General features: G+C 38.8%; 2 protein-coding genes across 3 annotated transcripts in view; both read left to right on the forward strand.

Moving 5' to 3' along the window:
- The window catches only part of AMACR (alpha-methylacyl-CoA racemase), a 32,372-nt gene extending 31,321 nt beyond the window's left edge, over positions 1-1,051 (forward strand). The window contains exon 6 of the mRNA XM_044657788.1: positions 406-1,051. Coding sequence (XP_044513723.1) covers positions 406-815 — 410 coding nt within the window. The 3' untranslated portion in view covers positions 816-1,051. The remainder of the gene's footprint in view (positions 1-405) is intronic.
- Positions 1,052-4,264: 3,213 nt separating this feature from the next.
- SLC45A2 (solute carrier family 45 member 2) overlaps positions 4,265-24,046 on the forward strand; it is a 61,003-nt gene continuing 41,221 nt past the window's right edge. Inside the window, exons 1-3 of one of the 2 annotated variants that reach the window (XM_044657789.1) lie at positions 4,265-4,649; positions 6,251-6,430; positions 23,300-23,640. In XM_044657789.1, coding sequence (XP_044513724.1) covers positions 4,265-4,649; positions 6,251-6,430; positions 23,300-23,640 — 906 coding nt within the window. The remainder of the gene's footprint in view (positions 4,650-6,250; positions 6,431-23,299; positions 23,641-24,046) is intronic. The other variant, XM_044657790.1, reaches the window with a different exon arrangement.

The raw sequence follows: 24,046 nt of genomic DNA on the forward strand, positions 1-24,046 counted from the left end.
GGCATACTCATTTTTACATATATCAAGTTACAATTATTATAACTTTAGAGACTTATAACCATAGACAATTTCTCTAATTATGAACAAATTTACTTTGAAATTAATGTGAAAGATAACATTTTATTTCTTGGAAACAAAGAAAAAACTAGGAGTAGACTAACTGAACTGTTCTTTGAATAAGACATAATCATAAAATGTATAAACTGTTGGCTCTATTGTCATATACTATAGTCTCTTGACTCACTTGTAACTATATATATATATATATATATATATATAGGGGGGGAAGTATGGAGAATTTTATTTGGGGTAGGAATAGTCAGCTCACAGGCCAATTCTACTAATAATATGACTTAATCACTGCCAAAGCATGGTCAATAAGAATGTCTATTTTCTCTCCATCAGGACTGGGATTAAATGATGCTGAACTGCCATATCAGTGGAGTGTTTCTGATTGGGAAGAAATGAAGAAAAAATTTGCAGATACTTTTGCAAAGAAAACACAGGCAGAATGGTGTAAGATCTTTGGTGGTACAGATGCGTGTGTGACTCCTATTCTGAGTCTGGAGGAAGCCACCCTTAATGAACATAACCGAGAACGGGGCACTTTTATCACTGATGAGGATCATAATGTGAGCCCCAGACCTGCTCCTCTGCTTTCAAGAACACCAGCTATTCCCTCTACCAAAAGGGACCCACTGGAAGGCGAACACACTGTAGAGATACTTCAGGAATTTGGATTTAGCAAGGAAGAGATTAATCAACTTGATTTAGCTAAAGTTATTGAAATAAGAAAACCAAAATCTAACCTATAAACTCATGTCTATAAAGTTTATTGGGTTTGAAGAATGAACTTAATCAAGAATTTATGCACAGGGAAAGAAAATTATAGCATATTTATTGGGATATTCGAATCTGGGAATAATCTGTAATTAAAAGATGGTTTTGGTTGCACAGATTTTTTCATGGGGACTTTTGGCTTAAAAATGTTGTGTTTTTAGTATAATGCTCACAATAGATGATTGTTATATAAAAGGTGCCTTTTAACCCATCTTTTGAATGCATTTGTTAATGTTAGAACATGGAAGGGTTTTTCGTGTTTTCAAATGAATTAAAAGAAGTCGCTTTGTAAATGTAAATACCTTATTTAATAAAATTTAATGATGCCTTAAGTCAAAGACAAAAGAAACCTCTAGATCAGTGATGGCGACCCTGTGGCACACATGCCAAAAGGGCACTCAGAGCCCCTTCTGTGGGCATGCCTGTGTCACCAACCAGAGTTCTTTACTAGAAAGCCAGAGGGACTCGGGGTGGAGCTGGTCCCCTCCCCCTCTCCATGTCCCTGAGGACATTCTACCCCTCTGCCCAGCAGCCTAATGGGTGCCTTCCTCCCTCCCCTGTGCAGGGTAAGGGTGGGGGGACCAGGGGACAAGGTGGGGGTGGGGCATTCAGTCTGGGAGAGGGCAGGCACTGCACTTGGTCTGGGGAGTGAGTGAGGCAGGGCAGGGCTCAGCACTCAGTCTCTAAAAGGTCTGCCAACACTGCCCTAGACCTCAGTCCCAGGGGCCCCCACCCTGGCTATTTTGCCCTCTGGGTACCTTCTCTCTTTTAGAAGCAACTAAGAAGAAAACATCCATTAGAAAATAATTCACAAGCCTTCTATAGCTACCTCCTACTACTGGACTCTATCTACATGGCTATTATAAAGGGAGGCCTCTAACACCTTCAGGATACTTCTCCACTATCACCCACATGGATTCCTTCCAAAGCAATGAAAATCCTCTTCCATCTGCTGCCTCCTGGGGACCTCTGGCTGGTGAGACTCCTTTTTCTCCCCAACATCCACATTTGCTTTTTTGAGACTGATCTTCCAACTTCCCTATTGACCTCTATTCAACCAAGCCTGTAAACATTATTGAACCCTGATGCTGTTCATGATCATGGGGAAAACGTAGAGGAAGCGCTTGATCAAACACAAGGTTTAGGCTTTTTTTTTCATACATGGAACTAAGATGATGCATTAGTACCTCATCTTTATCATAATATCTAATATTGCTAATATGAAGACATCTTTTTTAAAAATAAAATTAAGCTTTATTATTAGATAGAATTTCTTTAAAATGTATTTCTCAAGCAAGAGTACCAAATTAAATGAGATTTGAGGATTCAAGGGTTGACAAAACATGCTATCAAATAGCCTGGAGCTCTTCAACAACTATAGCAGCAAATTTGCATATAGCTTTAAATTTAATTTATTTAAAATAAAACTTAATGTTAACTTAAAACAAATTAGCTTACAGTATGTGGTTTTAGCTTGGATTATTAACTGTAATATACTACATACACAGTCATAAGCTGAGAAAAGGGTAGAGGTTGGAGTTTTGAAATAAAGGGGGTTAACCTTAGAGAAAGAGGAAAAGGTCCTGTATAAGAATATGTACAAGAATAAAGCAACATTTTTTTGCGATGGTGAAGGATTAGGAATTGAGGGGATGCTCATCAATTTGAGAGTGCCAAGCAAGTTGTGGTTTATGAATGTGATGGAATATGGTCATGCCATAAGAAATATAGATGAAGGGATGGTTTCAGGAAAATCTGAGAAGACTATTAATTGATGCAAAGTTGCAGAACCAGAAGAATTTATACAATACCATCAGCACAGTGACCAACTACTATTCCAAAGGACTTAAGATGAAACATGTTATCCCCTTTTAGACTGAGAACTGATGGCCTCCGAGTGCGGACTGAAACATATATATATATATTTTCTTTTTCTTTCATGTTCTTGCTTTTTTGGGGAACATGGCTAAGGAGGAACTTTGCTTTGTGTGACTGTTTGCCTTTGTAATGGTTTGTTTTTCTTACCTTAATGGATTGGGAGAGAGGAGGGAGAGAATTTGGAACTGAAAATAAAATTGAATTTTAAAAAGATAAAAAAGAATTAGCAAGTGAGAGGGAAAGGATTGTGATGGACATAGGTGATAAATTTAAATGGCAAGAAAGGAGAAATTGTGGCCCATTAGTTTACAGTTCCATGAATATTCACATAAAATCAAAATCACTTATTGCAGAGTAAAATAAGAAATCAGACTATTCTTGTTATCAGTGCTAAGTATGGTTCTTTGCAGATCCTTGAACATGACTAGAAAGTCAGTATATGTACAAACCAGATAATATGGAGGGAAGTATGATGGCTAATTAAGGAAGAATAAAATGATTAGGGGGAGCAGCTGGGTAGCTCAGTGGATTGAGAGTCAGGCCTAGAGACAGGAGGTCCTAGGTTCAAATCTGGCCTCAGATACTTCCCAGCTGTGTGACCCTGTGCAAGTCACTTGACCCCCATTGCCCACACTTGCCATTCTTCCACCTATGAGCCAATACACAGAAGTTAAGGTTTAAAAAAAAAAAAAAAGAATAAAGTGATTGGTGTTGGTGTTTAAACCTATTTCAGTACACATCACTTCCCTTATTTATTTCCTTATTATTTATTTGATGATGCAACGATGGACCATTGTTGTACCTTCTTTTGGTGTATTCTAGATTTCTATATCATTTCTTGTTGATTTTCTACAAGATCATTTGTAACTCTTAGTTCTCCAACCATAATTCTAAGGTTGATAGGGGAAGGCGATAGACATTAGGCAGTACCATCTATTTCATTTTTAACACAAATTGTGACCTTTGTCATTAGGGAAACAACTTGAGAAACCAGCTTGCTAATGTTTCCTGAAATTTAAGCCAATTTAGTAACCATAACTTCGTAACCTATAGTTAGAAAAACTATACCACTGTTGAGTTTTTTAGGGACTCTTTACATAAGGACAGTATATAAGGAAATCTTTTGCGGGGAGAGGTTAGGAATTTTTAGTATTTCTTTTCTTTTTTCTTTTTTTTAGAATTTTTAGAATTTAGAATTTTAGAATTTTTTTTTTTTTTAATTTGGGAAACCACTGCAATATAGGAAAATTAAAGAAAAAAAATTTTTTTTCGACTGTTCAAAACATTCCAAGGAACCAGAAGACTCGCTGTTAATCTCCGTCATGCTTCCCAACCCCACCCCACCCCCTCCTTCCTTGATCATAACTTGTGACCTTGGAGGCATGAAAGGATTTGAGCCCTTCCCCCCATCCCGAGCATCTCCTCCTCCTCCTCCTGAGTCCTAATTAGCCAGTGTCCGTCAGCATCCAAAAGAGTCTGTCGTGCAAAACTTTGAGCGGCTCCCAGGAGGTGGTGGCATCGCAGAGAGGCGCTTTACTCGGCAGGCATGGGTGTCAGCAGTGGGCAGACGGGGAAGCCAAAGTACACATCCCTAGCTAAGGCTGGCTCCTCGGGCCACGCCGAGCCCCCGCGAAGGTCCTCGGGCAGGCTCGTCATGCACAGCATGGCTATGTTCGGTCGGGAATTTTGCTACGCTGTGGAAGCTGCTTACGTGACTCCGGTGCTGCTCAGCGTGGGCCTGCCCAAAAGTCTCTACAGTGTGGTGTGGCTCATCAGCCCCATCCTGGGCTTCATGCTGCAGCCCATCGTAGGGTCAGCCAGCGACCACTGTCGCTCCAGATGGGGCAAACGGAGACCCTACATCTTGGCCCTGGGCATCATGATGCTGCTGGGCATGGCCTTATACCTCAACGGGGAGACCGTCGTTTCCGGTAAGCGAACCCTACAACGTAAACAGGCGAAAACACTTCTGCATCCTCTTGCGAAAAGCTCGTGACTTGTTTTACCTGGAACTGAAATGGGACTTGGGATCCGCATAGATCACCTCTCCCAGGCTGTAAGGTCTGGGTGATTTGGGGTACATATATTTGGGGTGAGAAGTTCTAGATCGAAAGTTCTGCTTGTCACTTACAATAGCAGGAAGTTTCCATTTAGAAAATGATGTAGAAGAATTCTAAATAGAAATAAGTATCAACTGATTTTTCTTTTGGTCATAATTTGTCATGACTTCCAGCGGTCTGATCCACTGAACTGAATACATATTTTTCCACCATCCGTTATAGACACAAAGTTAATAGTGATTATCATTTTTTTAAAAATAATAACAAAAGTTTATGTTAACCTTGTATTTGACAAAAGGATAGATCCTTGGCTTTTTGAATAAAGAAATCACTATTTGGTAAAAATTGCTGAAACACCTTATTGACAAATGGTCCAGGGATATTAATAAGTAATTCTCAGATGAAGAAGTTAAAACTATCTTTAGTCATTTTTTATGTGCAAAAATGTATTAAATATCATTTAATTTAGAGATGAGACAATGCTGGCAAAGCATCAGTGTCAGTCCAATTTCTGCAAAGCCAAATTTCTGCAATAAGTGTGTCTACCTTTGGCACCATTGTTAATAAGCAGCTTGAGATAGATTTTTCTAAATATTTCATACAATGCTAAAACTTGAAGGAACCTTACTAGCCCATCTCCTCACTTTACTTTTTAAATCTTCTGTATTAGAAGTGATACAAAGTATAGGTTCCAAGGCAGGCTAGGCATTTGGGGTCCAGTGACAGCTAGGAAGTGTCTGAAGTCAAATTTGAATCCAGGATCTCCTGTATCTAGGCCTGGCTCTCTATTTACTGAACTGCTTACGTGCCCCACCACCCCTTCATTTTAAAGGGGAACAGAAGGAGACTCAGAGTAGTAAAGTCTTGCCTAAGGGTATATACAGTTGTTAGTGGGCAGAATAAGAATTCAGTAAGGAGTAGGAAATTTTGTAGAAAGGGAGTGAAAAGCTTAAAAACAGGTCATATTCCATACTGCTACTCTTCTTTTTGGTTGAATGACAGAAAATGCAGAAAATGGAAAGCAGTAAGGGCTAGGTAGTGGGGGTTACTCCAGGGTCACACAGCTGGGAAATGTCTAAGGCCACATTTGAACCCAGGACCTCCTGTTTCTAGGCCTGGCTCTCTATTGCAGAGCCACCCAGCTGAGATATTGGTGGGTATTTTAAAAAGANACCACACCAATGCAACTATCAATAATATGGAAATAGGTCTTGATTGATGACACATGTTAAAACCAGTGGAAATGTGCTTTGGCTATGGGGGTGGTTGGTGGGGGGAGGGGGGGTGAAGGGGAAAGTAAGAACATGAATCATGTAACCATGATAACTTTTCTCAAAAATAAAAATTATTTTAAAAAAAAAAAAAAAAGAACCAAGGCCCTAGCAATCATGGCTGGACTTTGCAAACTGTTCTTTCCTGAAAGCTACTGGTTGGAGAGAGACTCTTTTTTTTTTTTTTTTTTCTTTTTTCAGCTGTACTCCCTAAGCCAAGCAAAAAATTGACCGTTTGGGCTGTAAGCATCACCATGATAGGAGTAGTGCTCTTTGACTTTGCTGCTGACTTTATTGATGGCCCCATCAAAGCTTATTTATTTGATGTTTGCTCCTACCAGGATAAAGAGAAGGGTCTCCATTACCACGCACTCTTCACAGGTATGGGATGAAAGTTTTTATCCTTTTTTATTTTTTTAATTTGTTTTCTCATGAAGGGGAGAAGCTTTGTGTGGTGGGGGTGGGGGGTTGGAAGAAAGAGTGGTTGCAGTCTTCTTTCTTGGTTTGGCTAACCTTTTTGAATGAATAGATCAGTTGATCTGGTGCCACTATCACGAGGGCCTTGTCTTCAAGTCCATTTTTCTGGAGAAGATCAGCTTGTGACTAGGGCTGGTCAGATTTTCTGGAAGGAGACTTTCACAAAGGCATTCTTAAGTCATATTTTCAACAAAATGAACAATAGCCTTCTACTTTTTGAAGGCATAGTATAAAGACACAGTGTTTTCAGATTCCTATTTGGATGAAGGGCACACCAAAATTCCCTGCACTAAGAATAATGCAGGAATATGACCTGCTTTCTTGAAACCATAAGCTGTTAACTTCCCTTCTGGGAGGCGAATGTTAGATTTTCTTTCCTCCCTCCCTTAGGAAATAGAACTAAACTATACATCAAATATACTTGTCACTTCACTCATCTCAGTGGTGCTTCTTTTGTACTGGACAGTAATTAGGGATGAAAAAGCAAAAACCATTTTGTAAGGAGGACATGAGCAGTTTTGTCCTCAAGATCTAATAACCTGGGAAGATGTAAAAGAGGGAAAGAGGTTTCCAATATATAAAGTGATTGTTTGCCAGTATATTTTTTTTACTGACTTCTCTGGCTGGGGAAAATGTACCTGTGGAAAATGATCAAGAAGCATTTATTGAGGGGCTCGCTGTATAGGAATAGGGGAAAGGGAGTAGAGTTAGAGGGATCCAGACAAAAGTATAAGACAGTCCATGCCTGCAAGGAACTTATGGTCTAAGTGGGGAGATTCACTTCAATTAAATAAAGTTTTATGAAATAACTACTGTGTTCCAGGCACTGTGCTGATTTATGGCACTCACGTGTGGCAGAGTCAAATCACATCATAAGAAACTGAATAAATTTTGGTCCATTCATATATGGGGACTAGAAAGAGGATGGTATCGCAGCAAAGGAGACTAAAAGTATAAAAATGGGGAAGAAGACAGTCTCCAGAAGGAGGGAATTGTCAACAAGTCAAATGTTAAAGAAAGGTCAAGAAGGATGAGAATTGAGAAAAGGTCATTGAAGTTAGCAAGGAAGAAAGACATCCTTGATAACCATGGAGAGAGCAGTTTCAGTCTGAGGCCAGATCAAAAGGAATTAAGGAGAGGAGAAGGAAAAGCAATAAGTTCAGATAGTTTTTCATTTTTCTTTTTAATTAATTTTTTTCAGTTAACACACATTTATTACATCTTCTTCCCTTATCCTCACCCCAACTCGACAAGAAAGAAAAGAAAAGAAAAGAAAAGAAAAAAGATAAAGAAAACCCTGATAACAAATATGCATAGACAAGCAAAGCAAATTCCCATATTGGCCATGTCCACAAATGTATGTCTCATTCTGCATCTTGAGTCTCTCACCTTTCTATCGGGAGGGGGATAGTATATTTGATCTTAACTATTAGAAAGAGAGGTGTGGTGGGGATTGAAGAAATAAGTTCCCAGAGAAGATGGGAGATAGTTGGTTCAAAAGCACAAAAAGAATGTCTGACTTTGGCCAGAAGGACTGCCTCCTCTTCTGAGACTGATGAGAAGAAGAGAGAATGGGGGATGACATTCAGAGGATTTGAATTATAGAATTATGAAGAAGAGAGAGCTCATGATGGTTGGCCTCAATTTTCTCTGTAAACTGTGAAGAAAGGTCTTCTGATGAGAGGGAAGGAAAAGAAGATGGTGGTAGTGGTTTGAGAACAGAAGAGGTTTGGAACAGGAATTGTAGCAAAATGAGAGGTAGTCAGTTAGGGAAGAATAGTGCAATTGGTCCAGTTGAGGTTAGGTAGCATACATTTTTTTTAGCACCTAGATGGCCAAGTGGATAGAGCACCAGGCTTGAAATCAGGAAGACCTGAGTTAAAATTTGACTTCAGACGCTTACTAACTGGATGACCTAAGCAAGTTCCTTAACCTTGTTTGCCTCAATTTCCTTAATTGTAAAATGAGCTGGAGAAGGAAAAGCCAACCCTTTCCTGTATCTTTGCTAAGAAAACCCCAAATGCAGTCATGAAGAGTTGGACACATCTGAAGAACAACAACAAAACATACATTTTTAGTGCATTCACAATGGAGATTTCCTTCAGCAGCAGGAAAGTAAGAGTGAAAGAGTAGCCAGTGGGAATAATTCAGGGTAGGAATTTGTAGGAAATGACCAGAGATAGGATAAGGGGATAAGGGATTTGACAATAGATGACACTGTAAAAATTGAACTATTTAACTATAGCATTAAAATTGAGAAAGGAAAAAAGTAAGACCAGAGTAGGGAGGTCTGGGAAATTGGGGGTGGGACTAGGAATTATCTAGAGATTGTGATGAGGATGAAGAATAAATTTAGGAGAGATGAGATGCAGGAGAAATGGAATGATAGGAGGTTGTGGTCAGAGAAGTTTCAGAGATTGAAAATTTGTGGTGATGGGATTCATGCTGACACTGACTAAACTGGGTGATTTCTAAGGTCACTTCCAACTCTGTATGTCTAAAACATTGATATGCAAAGCAATTTTCTCTTTCAATACCTTTCTACCACTTCATATTAAACAGGAAAGCACTTTGTTCAAAGTAATTACAATAGATTCCAGGGATGCCCGAGTTTGTAACATATCATTGTCCAGACTTTCTGCTTTTCTATGAAAGGCTTTGGGAGCCACCACCTTGGTGAGGACACCATCTAGCATAGTGAAGTGCTCATTTGCTGAACAACTGACCTTCCTCTGATGGCAAAGGTGTAAATTTAGCAAACTTTGCATTGCTAGAAATTATCCCATTGTGACCTAAGATAGCATTTAAATTGTCTCCAGAGAACAATTCCATTTCAAGATGTCAAGGTAAAAAGAGCACATTTATGATAAACTGATCTACTTAATACACATACGCCACAGTTATTTCTTGATTTTCCACAAGGATAATCTGCTGAGTTAACTATCTGAGGTAAAATGCTCAATCTCAGCTCCTTGTCCCTTAACCATCCATCCCTATGGGCTGCCTTCCTTAATATTAGTTGGTATGTGTTCAGAGGATATAGATTCATTTTAAAATCAAATTAAGTCAAAAGAAAAAAGGAGATAAATCTGCTACAAACATTATAAACAATTTCAGTCCAAAGTCAAGTTTAAATGACATTATGATATTATGATATTATGATAGTTTGGAATTATCTGCATCATTGTTGCCCATCCATTGCTGAATATTTAGGGAGCTAATTAACTGTTCTAAAGTTATATACCCATTTATAATCAATAAATTGTCTGCCTAAAGTCAGTCAGTGAAATATCCTCCATTTCATCATCTATAAAATAGTTATAATAATATCTGATCTTTCTACCATGTGCGTTTGTTGTATGGATCAGTGTAAGAAAGTGTTCTGAAAACTGTAAGATGCAAAACAGATGTGAGATTTTACGGTGAGTGGTAGTTTCCAATGAGAATAAAACATTTGGGGAAAATGCTTTGGGAACTGCTCTTCACTGCCTTACAAATGCCTTCTCAAACCTTCAGAAGGTCTGAGTAGAAGAAGCATTACAGCAGCATAGGTGTAAATTCTTTAGACTTCAGAGTAGCTCTTTATTCACCGCTGCCTAGAAAAAAAAAGCAGAAGTTGGAGTTCAGAGGATCATAGGAACATTGGGTTTAGCTGCTAAAGAGTCTTAGGTGCAATTTAGTTCACCTCTCCCTCCATTTTATAGGTGATGAAAGTAAAGTTCAGGGAAATTAAGTGACTTCCCAAAAGTCACATGGGTAGAATAGTAACAGAAATTTCACTCCAAATCCAGTGTTATTTTTGCTGTAATGTGATGCCTCCTACACTCAACCTTGATATGGGCTTTCTTCCTCTGGTCTATCTTCTCCCAAAAAATCTATTCAGGATAGATGTGTATCATTCTTCTTTTTTGGGACTGTTAGGGAAGGAGAGGACAATTGGGTGGCACAATGGATAGAGTGCTGGCATCTTAAAATCAGGAAGACTCATCTTCCTGAGTTCAAATCTTAACTCAGACACTTTAACTAGCTTTATGAACCTGGACAAATCATTTAACTTTGTTTGCCTCAGTTTTCTCATCTGTAAAATGAACTGGAGAAGAAAATGATAAACCACTCCAGTGATTTGCCAAGAAAACCCCAAAAGGGATCACAAAGAATTGTGACATTATTGAAACTACTGAACAACACTCAATATAATTAGGTACATATGTGATAAATGTAGAATAGATAGAAGATAATTTCAGAGGGGAAGGTATTAGCAGCTGGGGGGAACCTGGAAAGACCTCCTATATCAAGTGGAATTTGAATTGAATTTGAAGAAAGCCAGGGAATCTGAAAGGCAGATATAAAAGGGACAGACAGCCATCACAAAGGCTCAGAAGCAAGAGATTTATTATTATGTGTGAAGAGCAGAAAGTATAGCTGAACTGTAGAGCGAATGGGCGGGAGTAATTTTGTAGAAAGAATGGAAAACTTTTCATAAGTTAGTTCCAGTCTATCTTTCTAGTCTTGATGTGCATCATACTCATCCAGGCACAGTTCAGACCAGCTAAACTAGCCTTTTTGATCTTTTCCCCTACAAGGCACTCTGACTCCATCCCTTTACACTAACTCTCCCCCACACTTGGGATGTATCCTCCCCTCCCCTCCACCTCTTAGAATTTCTAGTTTATTTTAAGTCTTAGTCCAAGCAACATCTTCCATAAGATACCTTTCTTCATCTCCCCAGCAGCTAGTGCTTTCCTTTCTAAATCACTCTGATACACACACATTTATGAATATATCTTTACATACACACATATGCATGCATATATGTATTAATATAAAACACATGTGAAATATACATGTTTTTCATATATATACATATATGTTTGCTTCCCTGGCAAGGTCCTCGAATCCTACTTTGGATCCCATTATCTAGCACAATGACTTGCCCATAATAATAAATATGCTTGTTGATTAATTGATTGATGGTCTTCGAAGGTCTTTCAAGCTTTAAATTCATTCACAGGTGGTACTGTGACCATCCTGAATATCTACAAAGATGAGCTCATCTATGGCAGATGGAGTTATTCAACACTTTGAGGATTTGGACAACTAGGTAGTTCAACGAATAGAGAGCAAAGAGAGGAGGTCCTGGGTTCAAATATGGCTTCAGACACTTTCTATCTGTGTGACCCTGGGCAAGTCACTTTATTCCAACTGCCCTTTACCACTCTTCTGCCTTGGAACCAATAGTTAATATTGATTCTTACAGAAGGTAAGTGTTTAAAAAACCAAAACACTTCAAGGACCCAGGATTTAAATGATTTGGGGTAATCTTTCCATAAATGCAGCTCACAGCCTACCCTGTCCTTTAGTCAGTATTTTCCATGAATATTTTTAGCCAAGAAATTCTTTTCCCTTTGACTGACCTGATGATGATCCTCTCAGAATTTACCTAACTGGTCCTTGAATTACAGACAATGGACCCATATTCTAAGATTTCTTCAGCCTGGTAGAAGCTGCCAGAACCTGAGCTCTGCTAGCAGAGAGAATCTTGGGTCACTTTTATGCCTCAATAAGGCATCCAAGTAGAACTTTGGTGGAAGAATAAAGAAACAAAAACAAATATCAGACAATCATTAAGCTCTCCACTATCATTATAACCTAGTCTTTGAATCCAACTTCTAATTTATTTTAAAAACAACAAAGAAAAAAAGATTAGAGCTCATGCTTCATAAACTTAGATCTAAAAGAGACTTAGAGAAAAATCTACCTCCTGAATTTTAAAAATAAAGAAACAGACCCAGAAAGGAGAAATGACCTCTCTGAGGTCATAGAGCTAGGAAAAAGGAGAGCTGCAATTCAGACTGAGACCCTCTTACTTCAAATCCACTCCTCCCTATAACGGTACAGTTGGTGCCATGAACTATCTTTCCAATGAGGAGAGAATTTACACTGATTTGCCCTTATCCTTTTGCTTTGTGGTTCATTTATAAGTTGTCTGGCAAAAATTAGAGAAGGATGTAGTCTGTGGCTTTTAAACAGTATGAAACTATTTGACCATCACTGGCTGTTGGGAAATCACTCTTTATATTTTAATTGATTCTGTTCACGTTTGCATTTAAACACCTCTCCATTGTTGACTATATGACCTGTTATTACTTCATTGCTCTACTCAACTAAGCTAACTGAGCTAAGTTTGACTGAAGAATTAATATCCCCAGTACTCTAGGGGAATATTAAAGATAGATGATTTCATTTATTTGCCTTCCTGGCTTCATTCTGAGCTGATAAAAGATTTATGTTCATTGTGATGTTTGAGCAAGGATTATACTCTAGGACAGTGATGGTGAACCTTTTAGAGGGGGCAGATGATGTCCTCAGGTGTGCGTGGAGAGGGGAGGGGAGCAGCACAGCCCTGAATCCCACTGGCTTTCTAGTAACAAACTCTGGCAAATTCTGTGCTAGGGCGATGGTGGGCATGCCCACAGAGAGCTCTAAGTGCCCCCCTCTGGCATGTGTACCATAGATTTGCCACCATAGTGGTAGGATTTCTAGAGAACCAAAGCCAACTGATTACATTAGGTCAGCTTCTAGATTCTATGCTCTATTACCTTTTAATTTTTTATATTTGTGTAAATTTTCATCCAGAATTGAAGCTCTGAGCTTACCTAGAGTTTCAAACTTGAGGGATTCCCAGTAATTGAATAATCTCTAGGGCTCATGCCCCTCACCCAGAATCTCCTCTCTGGGACTATTAGTATCTGAATCATTTTAACTTCTCCTCAAGGAGATCCTAAAAATATTAGGTTAACAATACATATTTAAACAGAAAATATACCAGAAAAAGGGCTCATTTTCTAACCTCTGTAGCAAGGGAACCATTATTTAACTCAATTGTAGGTGAGTGCCATTTCTTATGGCACATCCTCCCAGAATGGTACCCACAAAAGCCTCATAACACTAAATGGGAAAGGCAGTAGCCTGAATGTACTGCATGATGGGGCCTATGGCAGACACAGGTTCTTTGTCTCTTTGCCCTTCATTCTCCTTTTTCCCTCTGAGGAGGTGGTGTGTGTGTGTGTGATTCTGTTCCTATGTACTTCCATTTTATCCTTAGCCCTTCACTATAGTCACCTCATCACCCTTAGTGAAGCCCTGTGCATGCTTTCAGCTTCATTGCTCTTGTAGCAGTGAGTCTCCTCACCCAAAAGCCATTATGTCTATTTTCATCCTCTCCAAGCTTTTGTCTCTTTTTCCTGGTTCTGCCTCTTAGCAAACTGGACTGTCCTTCAGAAGCCCTTGCTTTTCTCCTTTGAATCCATTCCTTGTCCCATGGGAGTGCAAATCCTTTTCAGGTAAGCCTAGGTATTTTCCTGTCTTTTTTTCCTTGAACCTCATAGATATGGGGAAGGGAAAAGTAGGAATGGCTCGAGAAACTGACCTTGCTCATGTTTGTTTCATTTTTCTAAAAAGTAAAGTTCATACCAGTGGAATTGCTCCTTGGCTACAGGATGGGGGAGGGAGGAGATGAGAGGAAAAACATGAATCGTGTAACCTTGGAAAAATATTCTCAATGAATGAATGAATTAATTAATTAAAAAATTGTAAAGGAAAGTTTGTAGTTTAAATTGCAATGTCATCATCATCGTGATTTTGTCATAGCTGAAAGTGGAGATATGCTCAGGAGACTCTGAAATGCAGATTTCCAGCAGGAATTAAACATATACACATAGTTGGCTAAAATCATGTCTATCCCACAGTCACAGTTAGAAGAATCCAAGGCTGGCAGTTGAGGGGGGCAACAAAGAGACACAGAAACACAGACATAGAGATACAGAGAGAAACAGAGTTACAAAGAGATATAGCTGATGGAAACAGAGCCAGAGAAAGCAAATCAGAGATAGGTAGAGAGATATACAGAAAGAGACAGAAAGACAGAGATCACAGGCATTCATTCAGGCATTCTGTGCAAGAACAACTGTATGGTAAAGCTGGAATTGTATTCTTAGCAGATACCACTCCCTACCCCAGTTCTATGCTTCATCACGTTGAATGGAAGTCATGGGCTTGTATCTTCCAGCATCATCTACACTTCTGATGCTGGTGATCTGAAACCTGCAGGCTTTCTTAGCTTGGTAACAAATACAATTCTGTTAGTCAAGACTTTGGCTAAGCATCCACAGATTTCTTTATTTCTTGACTATTATCTACATTCCTGAGGCCAGGCCATTTGACTATTAGCAATTCGACTCAATAAACATTCAGTAAGTGTCTACTATAGGGGCAGCTAGGTAACATGGTGGATATAGTGCCAGACCTGGAGACAGGAGGTTCTGGGTTCAAATATGGTCTCAGACACTTCCTAGTTGTGTGACTCTGGTTAAGTCACTTAACCCCAATTGCCTAGCCATTACCATTCTTCTGCCTTGGAAAAGATGCTTAGTATTGATTCCAAGACAGAATGTAAGGATTTTTTAAGCATTCCTATAGTGTGCAAGGTAATATGGTAGGTGTTGAATAGAGAACAATTAAAAATAACAGCCCCTACCCTTAAGGAGTTTTTAATCTGACATTTGGATTCCAGCAATGATTGTGCCATAAACTCACTGCAGGACCTTTATTTAACCTCTTGATTTCAGTTTTCCCATCTTTTAAAATGAATAGATTAGACTAGAGAACTTGAAAGCCTATTATAATTCCAATACTATTTATTCATATCTTGTGATACAAGTATTAAAAATGTAGTAAAATTTTAAACTAAGAAATAAAAAAACTTAAAAGAATTTAATAAGAACTTAAAAGAAAAGCCTTGGAACTGAGGTCTCCATATGGGCTGCTTTGACCAGACCAGATACATAAGTAAAAAAGAGACTCTATTGAAGCCTTAAGTTATCTTGTCCTTTAATCTTTCATAGTCAGTTGAATAATTCTTTATACTTTGTGGGTGCTTTCATTGTAAAATCGATTTCTTTTCAAGTCTTTGCAGAGTATATTTTCACTTTTCTTACTCTAGGGCAGCTCTAAGAGGATGTGGGTAGAGAAGAAACCAAAAATAAGTAAATAGATAAAAAAGACATTCTAGTCTTGTTTCCTTTCTGAGTGACCCAGGGCATGATGCTTAATATTTTCAAGCCTCCATTCTTCTCTTTCTCAAATGAGGACAATGCTCCTATCATAGGATCTTGGATCTGGATGGCAACTCAGTGAGTATCTATCTGGTCTACTGATCTTCACTGTATAAATTAAAAAATTGAGGTCCAGAGAGACTTGCCCAAGGTCGTGCAGTAATTTTGTAACAAGCAGGACTAGAATCCAGATGTTAGACTGCAGACTTCTTAAGGGCAGGGAATATATTATTTTTCACATCTGTATCCTCAGCTTTTAGCTTTATACCTTGCACACTGGGGACTAGTCCTCTGATTTCACTGGTAAAAGGAACTCTGGGTTACAAATCTCCCTCCACCAATGCCCATGGGCACCTGTTTTGTAATTTAGAGTCTGAGAGTTGCTTGCCAGTACTGGAAAGTTAATTGACTTCCCCAGCAAGTATGTGTCAGAGACAAGGCTATAAAATAAGTCTTCCTGATTCCCAGGGCTGCCCTCTATCCTCTGTGCCACATTACCTCCTCGCAAACTTAGGAGCCCAGTGGAGGAGGCAGTTATTTTTACTGCCTAGTGGTTACTTTGATCATTAGAAGGGGAACAAGGACTCCAACCCTGACCCCCTGCTCCCTGGTCTAGTACTCTTTCTTCTGTAACACCTTGATATTCATGTCCTCAGGGCCACTGCCAGCATTAAAAGCATTTTACAAGATGTTAAATATGTACAATAATTAGAAATTTCCACTCTTGATGAAATATGTGACTCCACTGAAAAATGAAAAAGTGAAAAATTATCAATCTTATTGACTTGAAGGGAACCAAACCTTAGGCCAGTGATGGGCAACCTTTTGAGCTTGGTGTGTCAAAATTCACCAAAAAAATGAGCATAACTTGGGTGGTGTGTCACTTCTAGAAAAAAATCATAATTTCACGGTGTTTATAGTTTAACAAAAATGTACAATTGTAATATATAACTGTATTTAATAAATCAAAATAGGTAAATTAATATAGGTAGAATTGTCATCTGTAGTGCACAGAGTGCCTAAACTACACTACAGTAAATGTTTCATCCTTGGCATGAAGCCCCAAACTTCTCTGTATGTGGCTGCATGCAGCTGTGTGTCATTGAAAATGGCTATGCGTGTGACGTGTGTCATAGATTTGTCATCACCAACTTAGGCAGTCACATACCCTTTGGGAGGCAAGTCAAACCAGGATCAGGAGACAGTCTTTTCTAAATCCTAAGCAAAACTAACAAAGAAAGACAGCTTCATTTAGCTCAGTGATTCCCAAAGTGGGTGCCACTGCCCCCTGGTGGGTGCTGCAGCAATCCAGTGGAGAGGTGATGGCCACAGGTGCATTTATCTTTCCTATTAATTGCTATTAAAAATAAAAAAAATTAATTTCCAGGGGTGCCATGTAATATTTTTTTCTGGAAAGGGGGTGGTAGGCCAAAAAAGTTTGGGAACCACTGATTTAGCTTCAAAAAGTCTGATGGTGGGGCAGGTAGGTGGCTCAGTGGATTGAGAGCCAGGCCTAGAGATGGAAGGTCCTGGGGTGTCAAATCTGACCTCAGATATTTCCTAGCTGTGGGACCTTGAGCAATTGCCTAGCCCTTACCACTCATCTATTGTTGTTGTTTTTTTGTTTTTTTTATTTCCTTGCCACTCTTTTGAACCAACACACAGTAAGGGTTTAAAAAAATTTTTTTAAGTCTGTTATATGATATAGGTTGGTAAAAACCCCAAAGTTCCAGCACATCCATTTAACTGAGTGGCAGCATTTATGCAAATACTTCAGAAAAATGACTTCTAATTGGGGGAAAAAAAACCCAGGAACAATCATACATGCCTTAGTATATTTCTTAGCACAATTTATAGCCTTAGGCAGTTGAGATGAGTTCTGAATACATTCCATTCAATTTAAGCATTTATTAAGCACCTCCTAAGCCTCCTAGGCACTTTACCTGAAATACAGAGACAAAAGTGAAAGTAGCCTTGGCCCTCAACATGCCCTGCATGTAAGCAACATGTATTTGTATAAATAAATAGAAAATTCATACAAACTAGTTTTGATGTGGACAGTGAAAACACTAATAATTAAAGGAATTGGGAAAGGCCTCATATAAGAAGTCACTCTTGAGCTGAAACTTGAATGTAGCTAGGGATTAAGAGAAGTAGAGGAGAGAGAGAGAGACAGACAGACAGAAACAGAAAAACAGGCAGAGACAGACAGAGACAGAAAGAGAACATTCTAAGCATAGGGGATAGCTTGAGTTAGAACGTCATACTCTGGGGAAAAGCAGATAGACCAACTAAGCTAGAATATAGGGGGCATTCTCGAGATCTTTTTTATCATCTCTGATAATATTATAAGGACAGTTTAGTTGATAAGGAAATAAGGCCAGGACACAGGAGTTGTCTTTTAGCTCATGCTTCCAGCTCTGTCTCCAGGAGCATGGAGTTTATTATATACTATTTTCACACAAAGAACACAAAGAAAAATTTTACAGCTGGTAGAGTTTACAAATTGTACAAAAGAAAATCCTTTGAGACTTCAAAGTAAAGATAGAAAAGGGTCCAAGGCTAAATTCTAGCTGCCTGGATATCAGCAAGCAAATTCTGAGAATTGTAACTATATTCTATAGATATTATTTTTTTTAATTTTTTTTTGTTTTAAACCCTTAACTTCTGTGAATTAGCTCATAGGTGGAAGAGTGGTAAGGGTGGGCAATGGGGGTCAAGTGACTTGCCCAGGGTCACACAGCTGGGAAGGTCTGAGACCGGATTTGAACCTAGGACCTCCCGTCTCTAGGCCTGGCTCTCAATCCACTGAGCTACCCAGCTGCCCCTTATAGATATTATAAATGAATTGAGTCTTGTATTTTTTCTGGTGAGGACTGCACCTGGTTGGATAAAGATTTGTCTAGCTCTGATCTTGGCTGACTTAGGAATATTCTTAGAGTTTAGGGATCTTAATTTTCTTGTAGAGAAATTGTTAACTCAGTAACTGTTGGTTTGTTTAAAGCTTTCCAATGGGACTTATAATGTTATTAAGAAAAGGTGTGGATCTGAAAAGGAGTCAAACGAGGATTCTCAGATTTTTATCTATTCTCTTATTGGCTTCCCACATATTCCCCCTTTTCTTTAAATTAAAATGATTTATTACACAGGAAAACTTTTAATAATGAAAGGAGTCATCAATTAGTTATAATTATCAGCTATAGCTGGATCTGATAGGATTTACAGATTTAACTGTTTATTTATGGCTCTCTACAGGGCATGATGGGACTAATATGTAATAATGATGTGGGCTGATGGTGGGCAGTAAGGGACAGTAATAAGAATGGGACCCTCATACTCTGAAATCTTGAATTTCTCACTAGTTAGCACTGTTTAAACATCAACTACAAAATTTGTAGTTTCAGCATTAGGTAAGCATGAATTGTAGATTGTTCAATTAATCACTCTGGGTATTAAATTAGATCTGTAACATTCTATATTAGATATCAGTTTTGTGTTTTTAGAGATAATTACTACATTTTATTGGTCTCCCACCCGTGCCCCCCATGTTCCCACTCTAGAAGGGCAGCAGGATCTCTCCCACATTGACAATTGATGACAAGGTGGACGATGGAGGAACGTGGAACCTGTGGAGGAATGTGGAACCTGTGCACTGGGGACTCAAGCATTCCAGAAGAACCCCTCAATCTTATGCATGCTCCTTTTATCCCTATGGCAACAAATCCCAAAACATACCTCTACCTGAGTTTGGAAAGGGAGATGCTAAGCTACCAGACCTCAATAAATATGCCAACCCTGATCCATAGTGGGTGGAAGCTGCCACTCTACAAAGGAAGCTGCCACTCTATAGCAGAGCTGTTACCCCATACTATTCTACTAGCCTTTGGGCTTATCCATCATCCCTAAGGCTACCTGATTAGCCCCAAGACTATTCCATCAACTAATATACCACCATAAACTACCTCTTTTTCAAATAAAATTATTTTCTTATTTCTGGACTGAACAGAGTTTGAGTCTTCCATCCTTGGGGCTAGACTCTGCTACAAACTTGGGTGTATTTTTCCCACATCAATAAGTCTAGGAGTATAGACTGAAGCTGGATTGTGAAACTCTAAATGCCAGGCAGTGGAATTTGTATTTTAACCATCAAGAGAACTCAGAGTTCCTTGAAAAGGAAGTGACATTCAATCCCAGTGCCTTAGGGATATAAATTTGACAGTTTGTACAGAGATGCATTGTTGGCAGAGAGATCAGATGGATGCTTTCAAGCATATATTATCCTTGGCAAACATATGCCATTCAATTTATATCCATTTTCTTTTTATGATTGGGGCTTAGAAATGTTCTTCTCTCTTAAGATAAAAGGTACCCTGGAAAACCTAGGGGATAGCCTGAATTTGCCCTTCTTTAATGGACAATGGTTATCTTCTGAAGGAAAAAGGGACCACTATCCTTTTCTTCCATTTTTTTCTGGTTATGGTGGTGGTAGGACTGTTAGAAGTACCATCTAATAATAGCACCTACCACTCAGGATAGTTATGAGCATCCAGTGGGAACACATGGAAAAGGTTTTGAAGACTTTACAACATTCTGTAAATACAAGTGATTATTAATATTTATCTCTGATGTTTCTCTGTAACACAAAGAAAGTAGCAGGGTAATGTGTCTGACATTTTCTCCATTCCATTTTTGGGGGAACAGAAGGAAAGTACTGTGTGTCATGTATTAAGTTGGAGTTGGGAAGTGAAAAGGAGATGATTGCATTTTTCTTGGAAATCTATGGAGCACCACCTATCATAGGAAAATTTAAGCTTATTTGCTGATAGTAGAGAACTGGAGATCTTCATAATTTTAAAATTCCAATTTATGAGTAATTTTCAAAGAAAGAGGGCATTTTGTTGTTTATTAACCCTGGCTGACTTCAAAGCATAGCCTTGAATTATGGTATAAAACTCAAAGCTCATGCTTTTGCTGCCATTTCCATGGAAAGGCAGTACATGAGGACTTAAGGGATATTTTTCTGGTAGTTCCATCTCTAGAGCTAGTTTCATCTCTTCTCTTCTCCCTCTAGAATACAAATCGTGAAATATCTTTATATTGAATAAGCCAGAGGATTTAGAATTTGACCTTTAAAGAATTTGAAAGATCTCTGAATCCAATCCCAGTACTTAATAGTTTTGGAAGGTGAAGAAGGTGGAGGTGAATGGAAGGTGAAGACCAGAAAGGTTGTGGTTTGTCCAAAATCATACAGTTCCTTAGTGGTGGAGTGTAGACAGTGGAATAGCTCTGGTCTCCCAATTTTGCCCAGTATTCTTTCTGCTCTTTCAGAGTGAAAAGTAACTTTATTGTTACAGACTTGAGGCTAGATCATACTATAAACTCTGTATAGGTAAGACAGTTCTCGTTAGTTGTCAATCAGGAAACATTTATTCAGTGCCTACTATGTGCTAGGTGCCAGGAATACAAAGACAAAAAAGAAATCATCTCTTTCTTCAAAGAGCTTACATTCTATTATGTATACATTTAACTATCTGCAAAAGACATATACAATAAGTGTGTTATTTAGAATTTCTGGGGCTCCATTTAGAGCTATTTGGGGCTCATTTGAGCTTTTAAATGACAAACTTCCTGTGGACACTTGGAAAACTACATTTTCCATGGTCCAGCAGGTTTCCTGTTTTGGATGATGTCTTCAAGGTAAAGCCTGGCTTTAAATATTGGGAAGTCGGACTTGACTTCCTCTTTGCTACCTGAGCATGCTCCCAAGGGAACGTAGAAAGGATTAGGGAAAGTACAGAATGTAATGGAGGAGGCAGGATTTTTGAAATAGCCAGGCGCATGGTCTGATTTTATTCTATCAACATGGGCCTAAATAAAATACTAGTTTTCCTCATAATATCAGCCTTTATTATTTTTAATTATTACATAAGTACATATAGAAAAAACCCAGTGCCTTCTGATTTTGAAAATTGGAAACTTAGAGATCTTTTGTACCTGGTTTTGACCACACCGGTGGCAATTTTCATTGCAGGACATTAGACAGATGGAATGTGTCATGGAAGTCATAAAACCTGGCTCCCACAGAAGGGAGAGTTGGACTGTCTGCTTTTTTCCATGAATAGTGGTTCTCAATTCTACAACAGATGTTCTTTGGATGCTTAGGCTGATATCACAGTTGGCAGCTGACTCTATTGACCATAAAGGGATTACTGAAGTTAGCAGTGGAAATAAAGCCTGCTGGGTGCAGAGAGAGGGAAAGGAAAAGCTGATAATTGCTGGGTTGTGGCCAGGACAATAGCCATCCACTAGGAAAAGCTGTTTTGTTCAAGGGTGCAGAGAAAAGGACTCAATGGACTTGAGCCTCTGACATGTAGCCTCTAGAGATACCATAACTGACACAAGGAGGTTAGATGAGGAAACCAGGGCTTGGAAGGGTTAAGCTTAACCTCTTGTGTAGAAATGGGATATAAATGGGGTTACAAATTCTTACAGCTATGCATCTCATAGGGTCAGTACTATGAAGTGAATTAGCAAATTAAAGTAAGTTACTATTGATTTCAGTTTCAAGTAATAGTGCAATGTAGTGGATCAAATTAGGCTGACAGTCTAGGAAACCTAAATTCTGTTCTTGGCTCTGTCAGTGACCTGCTTCACCCTCTACATTCAGAGTGTCTATTATCACATACCTTTCTTCATACCATGTAGGAATGTTGTGGGACTCGTGACTTTATAAATATGAATGTGCCTGGAGTTCACCTATTTAAAGGAGAACACTCCTTTCCTACAAGGAAGGGTTCTTTTTAACAACAACCACCACAACAATGAATTAATATTTTTCTTTATTTTTAAAAAATCTTGAGGGTCAATTCTTAAATTTTCATCTTGAATATTTATACTTTAGAAACCAGCAAATGCTATAAATCAGAGCTGGACTCTGTTTTATTGAATGTTGAGTCATAAGGAAGTGATGAAGAAAACGGTAGTAATGCCAATTAAACCTCAAAGAACATCCTGAGTATATTTTTTTCCGCAGATAATCAGTTGTTAAATGAGCATTGTTGGTCCTCAATACATACTTGTCAAATTGAATCGAATACTAAGCAATAGATATAATGCCTAAAATCAGAATTCGAGGAGATTGTCTCATTACAGAATCACAGAACCCTCAGCTAGGAATTAACCTGAGAATTCATCTAGTCTATTTCCCAAATTTTACAGACTAGGAAATGAGATGGGGAGTGACTTGCCCAAGATCACAAAGCTACTTAATGAGAGAGTTGCACTTAGAACTTGGGATTTTGGGCTCCTTAATCGAGTTATTTATCTACAAACCACTGCTACTACTCTCAATGAACTTTTTTTTTAACCTTTACCATCCATCTTTGAATCAATACTATGTATCGGTTCCAAGGCAGAAGAGTGGCAAGGGTTAGACAATGAGGGTTAAGTGACTTGCCCAGGGTCACACAGCTAGGGAATATCTAAGGCCAGATTTGAACCCAGAATCTTCTATCTCTAGCCCTGGCTTTCATTCTACTGAGCCACCAAGTTCCCTCTCAATGAACTTTTAATGCAATGAAGGGATGTTTAAGATATAATGGAAAATGAATACAGATGCATTATTAGTAATATCATAATATTTCTTCTTTTTCTTCCTCAGGCTTTGGAGGTGCTCTCGGTTACCTATTGGGTGCTATAGACTGGGGACATTTGGAACTGGGAAGATTGCTGGGCACAGAATTTCAGGTCATGTTCTTCTTCTCAGCTCTCGTGTTTACCATCTGTCTTATCATACACTTGTGTAGCATCCCTGAAGCACCTCTCTGTGATAACCAAGAAGACAACACATGGCAGCACAACCCCCATGGCCCTCTGTTGATGCAAAATGGAGGCTCTGACTATGGTTCTCTAGAGAGGGTCAAAAATGGTTATATGAAAGCAGAACAGACTGAACCAGCTACAGCAAAACAGGGAGAAGTCACGGAAAACACTGAGAATCAGGTGAGGTTGGAGGTCCTCTTTTGTTTGAAATTGTGATTTCTTCTATTTGTCCTTTTTGATTTTCTCTCTAGATACAAAAAGCCATATAAAGCCAAAAAGGAGCCCAGAACTTCTGGTTATTTGGCATGGAATTGATCAGACGAGATCCTAGTCCTTTCCTGACTGCTATACTAAAAGCTCCCCACCTAAAGAAAATACAACTGTTGTTTTGCCTTTGGCCATCATGCTTTTTTCCTAATCTAACGTTATTATCTGGCTCACAGTTAAGATGATAATAGTTTTTTTTTTTAACCCTTGTACTTCGGTGTATTGTCTCATAGGTGGAAGATTGGTAAGGGTGGGCAATGGGGGTCAAGTGACTTGCCCAGGGTCACACAGCTGGGAAGTGGCTGAGGCCGGGTTTGAA

The sequence above is a fragment of the Gracilinanus agilis genome, chromosome 1, assembly GCF_016433145.1.
Source record: "Gracilinanus agilis isolate LMUSP501 chromosome 1, AgileGrace, whole genome shotgun sequence".
Taxonomy (NCBI): Eukaryota; Metazoa; Chordata; class Mammalia; order Didelphimorphia; family Didelphidae; genus Gracilinanus; species Gracilinanus agilis.